This window comes from Ammospiza caudacuta, chromosome 3, assembly GCF_027887145.1.
Source record: "Ammospiza caudacuta isolate bAmmCau1 chromosome 3, bAmmCau1.pri, whole genome shotgun sequence".
Taxonomy (NCBI): Eukaryota; Metazoa; Chordata; class Aves; order Passeriformes; family Passerellidae; genus Ammospiza; species Ammospiza caudacuta.
In genome coordinates, this window is record NC_080595.1 from 100,222,345 (window position 1) to 100,234,769 (window position 12,425).

The window sequence follows — 12,425 nt, forward strand, 5'->3', positions numbered from 1 at the left end:
TATAGAAATATTAATGTGGCCTTCTAAGTGGAGTGAATCTGAAATCAGTCAGAACCTACAAACCCGTAGGTAAACACAGCTTTATTGATTTGGTAATTCCAGTTCAAGGGGTAATGATGTAGGAGGCTGACAGCATCTTAAAATGAGGTACATGGTGTCCTGCACAGGACTGGGAGTGGTGATTCTGATGGATCCTGATGGTCCCTTCCAATTCAGTATTTCTATGATTCTGTGGTCTTCATGAATTGTTAAAGCTTTTAAACGGCCCTCAGTAACATGTGCTTCTTTCCTGCCATTGCTTTCAAGTGGGATAGACTGATTTGTGTTTGGAATATTTCCTGAAGATTACTGGCCTTTCTCTGGACCATTCTTTCAAATCCAACACTTCCAAGACCCTGTAAATGATGCTGGGGTCTGAAGGGCTATGGCTCTGGCAAGAAACCTTCATTGCTTTGGATGGGCAGAGTGAGTTAAGTCTTTAATCTGCTCAGTGACTTTTTGAGGGAGATCCAGGTAGCAGATGTGGATAATATTCTCTGTAGATAAATTAGTAGTTCATCAAAAAACTCCAACAGGATGATTTCAGAGCTGATGCCAAAAGAGTAGTGGCAGTTATCCAGATTCTTAGTAAAAAATTCTTCTTCTGTGTGTATGCTTTTCCTCTATGTCCCAGCTGTAATTCCTGGTATAAGTGGTGAGAGTCATGAGAAACAAGGGTGCTCAACTTGAAAGAGGTACTATATGTGAACTTCCAGTTCACTTTTGATGTATCTGACCCTACTGTCAACTTGTGGATATAGCTGAAGGTTTACAAGATGAATAAGCTTGTAAACCTAGGGAGAATCACATTACACTAACAGCAGAGGTTAAATTGAAGGCTTTGAAGGTTCAAAGTTCTCATTGGGAATTGTGTGTGTGTCCTGTGACAAGGGAAGGTGGTATGTCCTGGCCACAAAGATTGGCTGAACTGTAATACCCAAGCAGAGTATCTTTTTCTGAAATTTATGAATATTATGCTGCTTTCTGGAGGAATTCTCTTTAAAGTGTTGTGTAGCCCTTTTCCATCATGTGTTCTAAAGTGCCTTCCTTGGCAAGGGCTGTATGGTGTGCCTTGGTCAGCCTTTGTTAACTTGAGGTTTTGTTCATTTCAACAGGACTGTTAAGATAATGTTTCTACATCTTTCAGTTACTACAAATAATGGTTTATGGTGAAATTGGCCTGTAGTATTTAGCACATAATGGTGTATCTCACCACGTTTTGACACTTAACAAATATTATTTTAAAGTTTTTATACTGTTTGAATTGAGCAGGTTTGGTACTGGCAAGTTTTGCACAGTAGTTACACAGCAGATACACAGTAGAATTCACTGTAACACCTTTTTTGGAGGGTAGGATTACTTTGATTCCTAGTACTGTTAAGTAGGAAAGGAGGATTTTGGTTTAATACTGATGAAAACTTGAGTATTACCTTGCAAGTGAAGTCCTGATAATGCTCAGCAGCAGCATTTCAGCTCAAAGGTTTTGACTGTGAGCACTGTCAGTGCTTTGGATTGTTTCAAAGGATTTCAAATGCATCCAGTTTCATCTGATCTGTTTGATCTGAAAACTTGTTGGGCTTACAACAAGCACACAGGAACAGAAAAGCTTGCCATAGCTTAAAAACATAATATTTTTGCTGGAACCCAAGTTCTCTGAGTCTGACCTACAAGTCTCATAAATATTTAAAGCATAGCTGATGCTGTCTTGCAGCAGGAAGACTGCTTGAAACAAGGATGCTTCCTTTTCTGTCTCTTTTCCCACTGTTCTTGCAGAAGGCAGAGAAGGTAATGAAACCTTTCATTTCCTTTTTGAAATGTATGAATTCTTGCTAGTGCATGAAGTTAAAAGCCAGTGGCTTCTTTCAGTCTGATTAAGACTGAATGTGTCACAAGCCCTGGGTGTCTTTGTGAGCTGTTAAAAGCCAGTGGTCCTCTTAATGATTCAAAGAGTAGCATCTGCTTGATGGGAGGTACTTGGTGTAGACCATTTAAGGTTTTTTGCATCTTACTAGGGTGAGAGGGGAACAACTCATTATGTAGATGCTCAGAATACAAAACCACTAGAAATGTCCAGGGTTTTTATTTTTAGAAAGATGCTAACTGAGAAGTTATTATTGACTGAGACCATGCCTCCTTCCCGAGTAACAATTACTACTTGTGAAGCAATAATACTTGGCCAGAATTTTGTTGCTAGGCAGATGAGGCTTAGATGTGTATGTTTCTGGATGCTGCTTTCCATCTGGCAGTCAAAATCCTGGCACTGTCCCATTTTCGAGGTAACAGGCTGGAAAATCTGAGATCTGGGTATGAAATCATATCTAACCATGCTGTGACTCAGTCTCCAGTCTTTCATACTGCATCTTCCTTTTGTTGCCTAAGCTTTGGGAGAGGCTAATCAGAAGAATGAGTGCTTCATCTGCATTTGATGAAACATCACAAATACTGAGACCTGTAGTGTTGCATAACTTTAAGCTCTGTTAAGGGACATTTGCAGAGATTGGGAGCTAGCTTCCCTGGGTACTCATGAAAGTCTTACAGGGTGCAGCAGTGACAGTAAAAATGTCAAAATTAATGGGGACAAAAGAATGAAATTCATGGCTGTTCCTCACCAAAAACGATGGAAAGTCAGATTAACTTGCAATGGTTTTATCTGTGGAAGTTATCAGTAGAGTTCAAATAGTACTGTTCTGTTAAAATATGTTAACATGAGTCACTACCTGAACAGAGTTGCTGGGAGAAAGACTCTGCTCAGTGATTAACACAGGAGCAAGTGTTCTTTGTAACTAATTTTCCATTAATATAATTATAAAATTAATCTTCTAAGGGAGCTTTGCTTTGGCTTTAGCATTTAGGTAAACTTAGTGTCTTAAGCTGCTTATTTTATATCTTTACTTAAATAGCAACATGTTATGAGCATATGTACTTTTTACACTAGTTTTTAACATGACCTACATTACAAAATACTTAAGCATAATAGTTTAATATGGGTCATTATGCTCATTGCACATATTACAATTTGTAGTTTCCCTTGTCTCTCAGTACAATGCATTGGTACAGGTGTTTTAAAGGTGATATGTGTTTGCTGGACTGCATGGAACGAAGTGAGGTACAGCACAACAGTGTGGATTGCCTGAGTTCTGCAGGTCCTTAGAGAATTTGTGGTCCCATTTTGACCACCTTAAACTGTTTGTTGAAGGCAGTATGGATTTTCAGCTCCCTAATCTATTGTGCTTCTAAGCCATTCACTGTATATACTGTAAGCTTGGGTTGTAATGAATGGAAAAGAAAAAGACTAGATCTAGGAGGCTGCTCAGATGAGTTCTCAGCTGAGTCCTGGATATGCTAGTTGAGTTAATTGCTATACCTAGCAGCTTAGTGTGTCACCAGAGATGTTAAGGCTGTTGGAGCTCTCATACTCATTAGGTAGCAGTGCTTGCTTTTGACAAGACAGTGCTGCTGTCAGTAGCCTTTGGAACAGCTCAGATGGACTGGTTACTGCCTTTGAGCTGCTGATGGTGTGTGCATATGGATAATCTGCCCGTTACAATTAAGCATTTTGCTTTGTGGTTTGTTTAAATTTGGGCTTTGGCAGCTGACTGAAAGCTAACATAATAATTATGATATACCATTAAATTGGCTTGCATTATGTATTCTTCTTGTGCAGAGTAATGCAAAGTTTGTATTCTGAGGCACAGGTAAGTAATGGTGAAATGCACACATTTGCAATTTGGGTTTGTTTGGTGTAATATAGCATCTCACTATTTTACTATGGTGTAGGGTATGTTTCCTAGTATACTACTCTGGTCCTGTGTGCAACTTAATTTGGAAAACAAAATGAAAAGCAATTGCAATGTTTAAAGTTCTTCATCTGTATTGTGTTAAAAATGCTTCTCTGTAGCTGAAGGAGAGCAGTTCTTGGGCAGCTAAGCCATTTTGTATTTCCTTTACTAGCTACCTCTTCTGTACAATGGCTGTGTCTCTTAACCTCTCTTAAGCTTTGGGTCTCACTGTTGCTTTTCTTGCTTGTTCTTGGCTTTTGTGGTTTTAAATGTCTCCATTGCTCATAGGAGAGACCTTTTTTCTAATAGCTACTTGGAATCAAGTAATGCAAACAGTCCAGTTCAGTCTTGATTTTCCCTTAGCCTTGATTAAAGTAAGCATTTTCTTAATATATAACATGAGGCAATTTAAATGTTCTGTATCTGTTCTTATTGTATTCAAATTCTTTTGTGGTATATTTTAATACAAATGCATAGAAATTTCTTTTTTAAAATGCTGTTGGGTGTGAGCCTGGCAGTCTTCAAAGACTGAGCTTATTGTGTACCTGACAGATACTTCAGGTGTTGCTTCTGCCCCTTCTGCTGTAATATTTTTCATCCCTTTTTTTTGCTGCTTAGATGTCAAAATGAATATGTATTTTTCTGCTCAAATTCCAGCTGGATGATAATCTAATACAGTTCATACAGTGAATTTTAAAAGCTTAATGTAAACTGATCTACTGGAAGTCTTAGTATAGTAAGAAAAAGGAAGCTGGTGCTGATTTTCTGAGAGATTTGAAAAAGTGTTCGTGGTATGTCATCAAGCCCATATTCCAGATGACTATATGCAGTTCTGAGGGAACTGAAAAACCAAATGCCAAAGTGTCTTTATGTCTTAGGGGAGCAATATTTAAGTAGTGTGCTCATTTGCATTTTCATGTCTCCCTGTTAATGTCTTTACAACTGAAAGGGATTGACCTTACTGGTTTGAAGAAAGCCCTTTTTCACTTCTGTATGCAGGCTTTGGCAGTACTGGATTTTTTTTGTCACCAATTCAGTTATGTTGGTGTGTTCTCTAGCTTTTAAAGAATTGTGCTTGTGGATAACTACTTTCTTGCTCTTGACCACATGTAGATTGGATCCCACAAAACTAAAACAATTCTGAAATATGTTTAACCTGTATGGGCAGCATTGGACCATTTTTTTCAACCCCTGAGTTTCTGTCAATGATTGTCATAAAACATTTAGCTTCGTTAAACCAATAGTTTCTCTCTTGGAGGAGAGGGAGTGGGCACAAGAACTTGATTTCATCCATCTGGCTGACTGCAGTTTCCAACATAGTTAAGAGTTGTATTTTCACTTCCTTTGTTTCTATTCTCCTCACCATTCCCTGGGACTGAGTACTGCAGTTACTTTTGCTCTTGTTGAAATAAGGGATATAAGTGCTCTTGGAATTTGACTTGTGAAATTAGATATTGCTAAGTTGAATATTCATGTAATTCAAGTCTTTGTGAAACAAAAAAGTGAAGTCTTGTACTTCTGAAAAAGGAGATGATAGCTTAAACTGATGTAATAACTAACAAAAGTAAAAGTTATTGAATTATATATAACTGAGCATAATAATAACTTCTTTTGTATTCTTATGTCTAAGTATTGTTGCATCTGTGTCTGCAAATTTTAAACAAAGCTATTCTATAATGGAGATATTGTGTACATTGTGTACTTTGTCCAACTGTGTGGCCCATTTTTGTGGCCTTGTTTTAACAAGAAATCTATTAAAACAAGGCCACAAAAATGGTCAGAGTTGTGGAACACCTCTCCTGTGAAGACAGTCTGAAAGAGTTGGGGTTGTTCAGTGTGGAGAGGAGAAGGTTCTGTGGGGCTGTTGTTGCAGCCTTTCAATATAGAGAGAGCTTATAAGAAAGATGTAGAAACAGTTTTGACCAGGGCCTGTGGACACAGAAGAAAATGTAACAGCTTTAAACTGAGGGTGTGGATTCAGCTATAAAGAAGAAATGTATGGTGAGGTTGATGGTTCTCTGGAACAGTGTTCCCAGAGGAGTTGGGGATGCCCATCACCAGAAACATTCCAAGGTCAGGTTGAATGGTGCTTTGAGCAACCTGGTGTTCCTCTCATGGCAGGATGGATGGACTAGATGATGTTTGATGGTCCCTTTCAACCCAGATCATTCTATGATTATCTTCCCAGACTCTTATAAAGATACTGTGGAAATTAGCAGAACATATGTGGGAGCTGCCAAAACTGCTTAATGATCCTTTGAGTCTATAACCCTCCTTTTGTGAAACTGTCCTATGCTTATTCCTGTTTGCCCAGTGGTTTTCACTGTTGCTAGCACTCTAGCATGGAATTCTTTATTTTTGTTTAGTGGTTGATTCTCATGTAGTCTTCTTTTATTGCATTTGCTAATAAATGCTTCTATCCTTTATTGCTAGGTCTGGGCTGATGCTAATGTTTCAAGGCAAATTGAAGACACTGTACTTTATGGATATTACAGTAAGTATTTTAGCTTTTTTTTCAAGTAATAGGACCTTCAAGTGAAGTATTGAAGTTTTTAGAGGTCGTATAGGGTTATCCCTTTTTGGTTAAACATGAGTCTTATATTCAGTGCTCTTCAGAGAATATTTTTTATCTTCAAAAGCCCCCTAAAACTGCAAATATACTGAAGCCAGTTCATGAAAAGGCTAATGGTTGCTATTGTGTCATCTGTGGTTCACATGTTTCCTGTGTGTGTATTTAGTGGTCCCTTAAGGGGAACACGTGGTTTTGCTGTAGCTTTTATGGCATTTAACATATGCAGCAGTGTGAAACTCATCTACCATGTATAAAGTTCATGCAACCATGAGTGCAACACTTTTAAGTGTTCAGATTCAGCAACTACTGTGTTCCAAGTAGCAGTTACTGTGCAGGAGCATAAAGGAGTTAATTTGAAAGTGCTAATCCTAAATAGAACTGATATTTTAAAAAGTGACTGAAATAAAATAACTGTTTACCAAAGCTCTGCATAGTCTTATATCAGTTTTTTAGCAGTTCTTATGAAACTTATGAGAAGTTTTACTACTACTGGATGTATGTAGTGGGTGTAGAAATGTGCTCAGCACAGTTTGAATAAAATGCTTGTTTCAGTTAATGGTGCAAGCTCTGAGGTGGTTGCCTGCTTTTGGTCACATTTCCAAAGACTTGAAGTTTTTTCTTTTAGACTGTGTTCTTTTGAAAATATTTTTTAGTTCAGGAGATGATTTAAAATAGTGGACTTAGTTCATTAAATTAATTATTGCCTACCAGTGATAGTAACAAACTAGAATTGACTTCACTCAGCATTAAAATGAATAAAGTCAAAAGGAGTAAGAAGGCTTCTGTTTTCACAAAACTTTTAACACAGAGATTCTTCACTTTATAATAGTGGAATTGATATGTATTTGATTTCTTTTCTTTGTAGTTTACCAAAGTCTTGTTTAATAGATGAAATATTTCACAACTCAAATGGTGGAATAATCTTCAAGCTCTTCTGTGGTCTGTTTGCTGTAGATTTGTGAGACCGATTGATTGATGAACTTCTGTAAGGTGTTTTGGGCTAGCTGAATGTTTTGGTAAATCTTGAACTAATTTTTGGAAAAGATAAAAACTTAAATTGGGAAAACTGCTGTTGTTTTTGGCCTTTCTGGACAGATCTACTTGAAATACTATAGGAAAATGTCTTATTTCATAGCATATCCTCCAGATGGTGGTAGAGATTTAAACATGGCTTTAAAACTTTTTTCTCTTGCTATCTTAATTTGAGTAGATACTTTTTCAAAACTGGTTTTATAACTAGAGCTGTGTTGAAGTGAACAGTAATAGTAACTTGTTTTTCAGAGGTCTCCAAAAATCATATATAAAAACACAATGCCTCTCCTACATCTAGTGCCCTGCTGCTGTTGCCTGGCATAGTGCCATAACAGCTGAGAAGGAGAAAGTTAAGGAACTCTTCCATTGGAATACTATTCCACTTTTTTTTTGCTATCTTCCTAGGAAAGTATTTGGTAGTGTTTTTGTTTTTGATTTTTTTAACAGACAGGATGAGCAGAAGTGAAGTACTCTTTTGTACTTAGAACATGAATACCAGTATTTTCTTGTGTCTCCTGAAAATGGAGAATAACTATATATATCCTACTTGACTTGTGTAGTTGTATTGACAATTTATGGTATTAATAATTAGTGGGCTTAGGTCATGGTCCTTCAATCCAAGTCACTTGTAATTGTAGCAAGAATGTGGAGACTGGGATTTAACTGATGTTTTAGAATATTAGTCATTACTTTGCTACTTGCATTGCTTTTTACTGATAAAGCTGTAACTAAACATAGAAAAGCTTTTTTGGTTTTTTGAGTAGGTGTTAGCCCCCATGAAAAGTGTTCTGTTTCTCATTCTCACCTGGTTTCTTGACTAGACTGATACAAAAGTAGAATGAGTTTGTATTTGTAGAATGATAAGTGAGGTATCTCTCAGAGCGAAGCTTGAAATAGCTGTGTCTTGAAGTGGGATTTCAGCAGCCTAAAAGCTTTTCTTAGGAAATCAGTCTAATAATTGCTTTGAAACCATAGTGGCTTAGTGTGTTACTATTTCTAACCCCAAATGTAATAGAACATGCCTCACAGTACTTTAGTGATTGAACAATGATCAATGGTTGGCAAATGCTCTAAAAAAGCATGTCAGTTTGTATGGAAGGAAAACTCTCTTGCAGAAAGTGTTGTAATTGAAAACTGTCCAACACAGTTTGCTTTGTATCACAAAGAGTGAGGTTGAAACAACTAACAGTAGCCTGGAGATGTGTTGTGTAGCTCTTCCTGTAGTGAGTAAATACTACCTGTTGGAGTCACCTCAATGTCCAGTGTCCTTTGATGAAATTTTGTGTATGGTGACAGGGTATTATTGGTAGATTCTAATCTGCTTGTGAGATAGACCAAGATCTTGACCTACATGTGTTAGGTGAATCCCAGCTACAGTGTGACAAGGACTGTATGCTAAATTTTATGGGATGTCTTCCTGTGTGCTTTGAGGTGTATGCTAAAATTGAGATTTTCCATTTTCTTTTTGAGTCAGCTAAAGTCTGATGATTCCTAGGTTAAAATTTGAGTAAGAATTTATCCAAAAGGGCAAGTGGTATTACTTGGATGATTTTTACTTGGAGTTTTTTCTGCTTACTGCAAGTGTTTGGTAAGTCATTGACACAAGAATTTGGACTTCTGGGAATGAAGTGCAAATCAAATATGACTTCATATTTTTGTGGTCTGGTTCTAGGAGAAGCCATTCTCAATACTCTGAGAGATCTGTAGCTGTGGTTGACAAATACTGTGGAGTTGATCTACAGAAACACTTTCCTAAATAGGGTAATGTTTCTGAGAGCAATGTGCTAGAACATAAATGGAAAGTCACACTTATTCACAATATTGAAGTAGTATGACTGCTGCTGTAGAATGCCTAGGAAGGCTTCTTTTTCAAATTTGAGTTTTCAAGGTGTTATATAGCACTGAATTTGCTCTTGGCAAATGTAGGAGTTCATGAACTAACTGAGAACTTGTTTCTCTTCTTGCATTGCCATACTAAATACAACAAGCAGTAGATACCTTTAACAATTTGAAATATTTTTCCAAAGAATGATTTCTGTTTAGATATAATTAGAGATTCATATTTAGATTCTAGGTGTTGAAACTTATTTGGCTTCTATACCAGCTTCAGGAAAAAAGGCTAAGATAGATTTCTTTGGGGCATGTGGGCACTGTGAGGAGTGCACCAGCCAAGATAAGAGGTCACAAACTGAAGTTGGGAATGAATGTATTCATAGAAAGGTGTTAATTACATTTTTATGTATATGTGGAAAGGTGTTAGTCATGCAAAATGGGGCAAAGATGAAAAATAGACAAACATTACAGGACTTGTGTAGTCCTGAGTACTCTTATTTATTCCTTCAAAGGTGCAATTATGTGCTGGCACAAGCAGTCTTGGTTGTGTAGCAGTTCTGATGTTTTTAAGTCTTAGTAAGTTATTCTAGGATACTTTTCTTGTGGGGTGCAAATACTGTAACATACTGCTTTCACAGTTTTTAGTTTCCTAATGGACTTCTGCAATGTTCATAGTATAAGATAATGTAGAGTATTAAAAGGTTTTCCTAAATAATCATGTTCTAAAGCATCTTCATCTTATAATACAGACAGCTGAAGATTTAAACTTCAAGTTGTCTACTTGAAGTTGGTCTTTTAGCCACTGGCTAATCAATCTAATTGATTTTGACCAGCTGTCTTAGTGTCTTCAAAACTTGACAGTATTTGTAAAGACGTGTTAAGCCTTTTACTTTCTTATGATCACCTGAGCATCAAAGTGACATGACAGAAGGACTGGTTGGTTTAGTGGCTACACAGTTAAATATCTGTTGCAATCTCCAATTAGTCCTCTTAAAAAGGGAGCATGAAGTGATGATACTACACCGCTACAGCTTGTTTTGTGTTGTTAATTGAGGTCAGTAACAGCCTTGTCTTTCATCCATGATGTACTTAGTTAATAGGAGAATCTGGTACAGAGTCCAGTGATCAAAATACCTTTAAATTAATTTCATTTGATATACAGTTTTTTGAACAATAATTGGGTGGCTTAGCTTGCTTTTATTCACTATGCTTTAAGCTAATGTGCTAGTATTGTATATCACTTGCATGCAGTTGATTATTTCTAGTCTTTTGTTATTGCTGAATTCAAGATAGATCTGAAATCCTTAGTCTGAAAGGGTTCACTTTAAAGTTCTTTGGAGTTCACAAAACGGTAATAGCTTGTATGCTGGCTAGTGACTTTGACTTTTCAATGCTTGAAATTAAGAGCTACAATGAGAGGAAATGAATGTTTTACTCTTTCCTTTGAATTACTCTGTGGTAAATGAAGTGCCAATGTAACTGTCTCTTAATTCTTCCTCCTAGCTCTGTACTCGATCATTCTGTTCTGCGTCTTTCTGTGGATTCCCTTTGTCTATTTCTACTATGAGGAGAAGGAAGAAGATGATGGCAACACATGCTCAGTAAGTTTACTCTAGTAAATACACCAAGCAATGAAAAGGCAAATTACTATTGCCAAAACATGAAAGCAACAATGATTTTTAATTTACAAATGGTATTAACATTGTGATATTTAAATCTATTACTATAGTTCCATAAAAATCCTGGAGCAGTTCTTAGTAAGACATAGTCTGGCATTGTCTAGTCTAAGCATTGTGGTCTCACATGAAATGAAACTTTAGTGAGATAAGTAATTAATGTCTGTATTTTTGTGAAGTCTTTAAACTTTCTAAAAATTCTTTTGAGGAGAATGTCGTGCACAGGAATTTAAAACTTCTTATGTGAGACTCCATAGAATAAAAACCATATATAGTGACAGCTTTTAAAGCAGAGAATAAGAAGGTGGTTCTGATTCTGAAATAGGTACTCAAATTTTGTCTTTCTACTGTAGTGTTTGCTTTTTTTTCTTGAAGTAGGCGGTAGTAATTTACCTGAAGCTAAGGTGTTTACTTTTGTAATGCTCTGGTTTGAGACCTGCCAGGGAATACAGTAACTGCATGCCAGTAAGGTACTATGTTTCAAATGAAAATACTTTTCTAAATAATCTTTTGATCAGTTAATCATGATTGTTATCCCTTCTGTTTAGTTGTAACCTTAACATAAGAAGACTTCTAATAATAGCCACAATATAGAGTATTAGGAGTATATATTTTCTTTTAGTGCATTTGCAGTGAATATATCCAGGCTTCCATCCACAGCTGCTGGGATGCATTGCTTATGGTGGAAGCAGAATTCTATGTCATTGTTCACAGCTCTCAAGCTATGAGATGTTTCAAGAATGTATGCTTATGAGTTATGTATAAAACTACTCATGCTCTTTATGGAGGTTTTTTGTACAATACCTGTTTATGCTAAGTATAATACTTCATCGTTTGCACAAATCCCTTTATATTCATTTTATGTCAATGTATCAACTTTCTCTTTAATATTCAGCAGGTTAAAACTGCACTCAAATACACTCTGGGATTCATCACAGTTTGTGCAGTTCTTCTGTTAATTGGGTAAGTATTTGTATTGAGCACTGTTCTATGCAAGATTTGTTTATCAGAGTTCTGTGCTTCTAAGAGGTAAATTATGATACACTCAATCTGTATAATCAACATCAGCTTAATCACTAATAGGGCTTAAGTATCCTGAGAATTATGTACCTGAAAAATAAGAGTTTAACTGGAAGATAAAATGGTTTTCTTAATTATGGGGGTGCTTGTGCTTCCAAGCTGATTGAATGTGCAGTGCAAATTGGTATCAAGGACATGGTGGCTTTGACACAACTACATTAATGCTTCAGAGTACAGCAGGAGTAAAAAATTTGTCCTAATCTATGTTCATCAAATAGCTTTTTGCTTTTCTCAAGTGATTTTTTCTGAAATGGACATTGCAAAACAGTTTCTTAGGAAAATTAGATGTTATGTGCTTATACTTTGCTAAATAGAAATGTTGTCTGAAGAATGTTAGTATGAGGTTATACTTGACTTAATTGTGCCTTGTATGATAAAGCTTTTGCTGGCCTTTGTTTAGAAGGCAAATATTAC

At 36.5% G+C, this 12,425-nt stretch overlaps 1 protein-coding gene across 1 annotated transcript in view; it reads left to right on the forward strand.

Moving 5' to 3' along the window:
* The window catches only part of LMBRD1 (LMBR1 domain containing 1), a 63,279-nt gene that overhangs the window by 2,505 nt on the left and 48,349 nt on the right, over positions 1–12,425 (forward strand). The window contains exons 3-5 of the mRNA XM_058801288.1: positions 6,252–6,312; positions 10,759–10,856; positions 11,827–11,894. Coding sequence (XP_058657271.1) covers positions 6,252–6,312; positions 10,759–10,856; positions 11,827–11,894 — 227 coding nt within the window. The remainder of the gene's footprint in view (positions 1–6,251; positions 6,313–10,758; positions 10,857–11,826; positions 11,895–12,425) is intronic.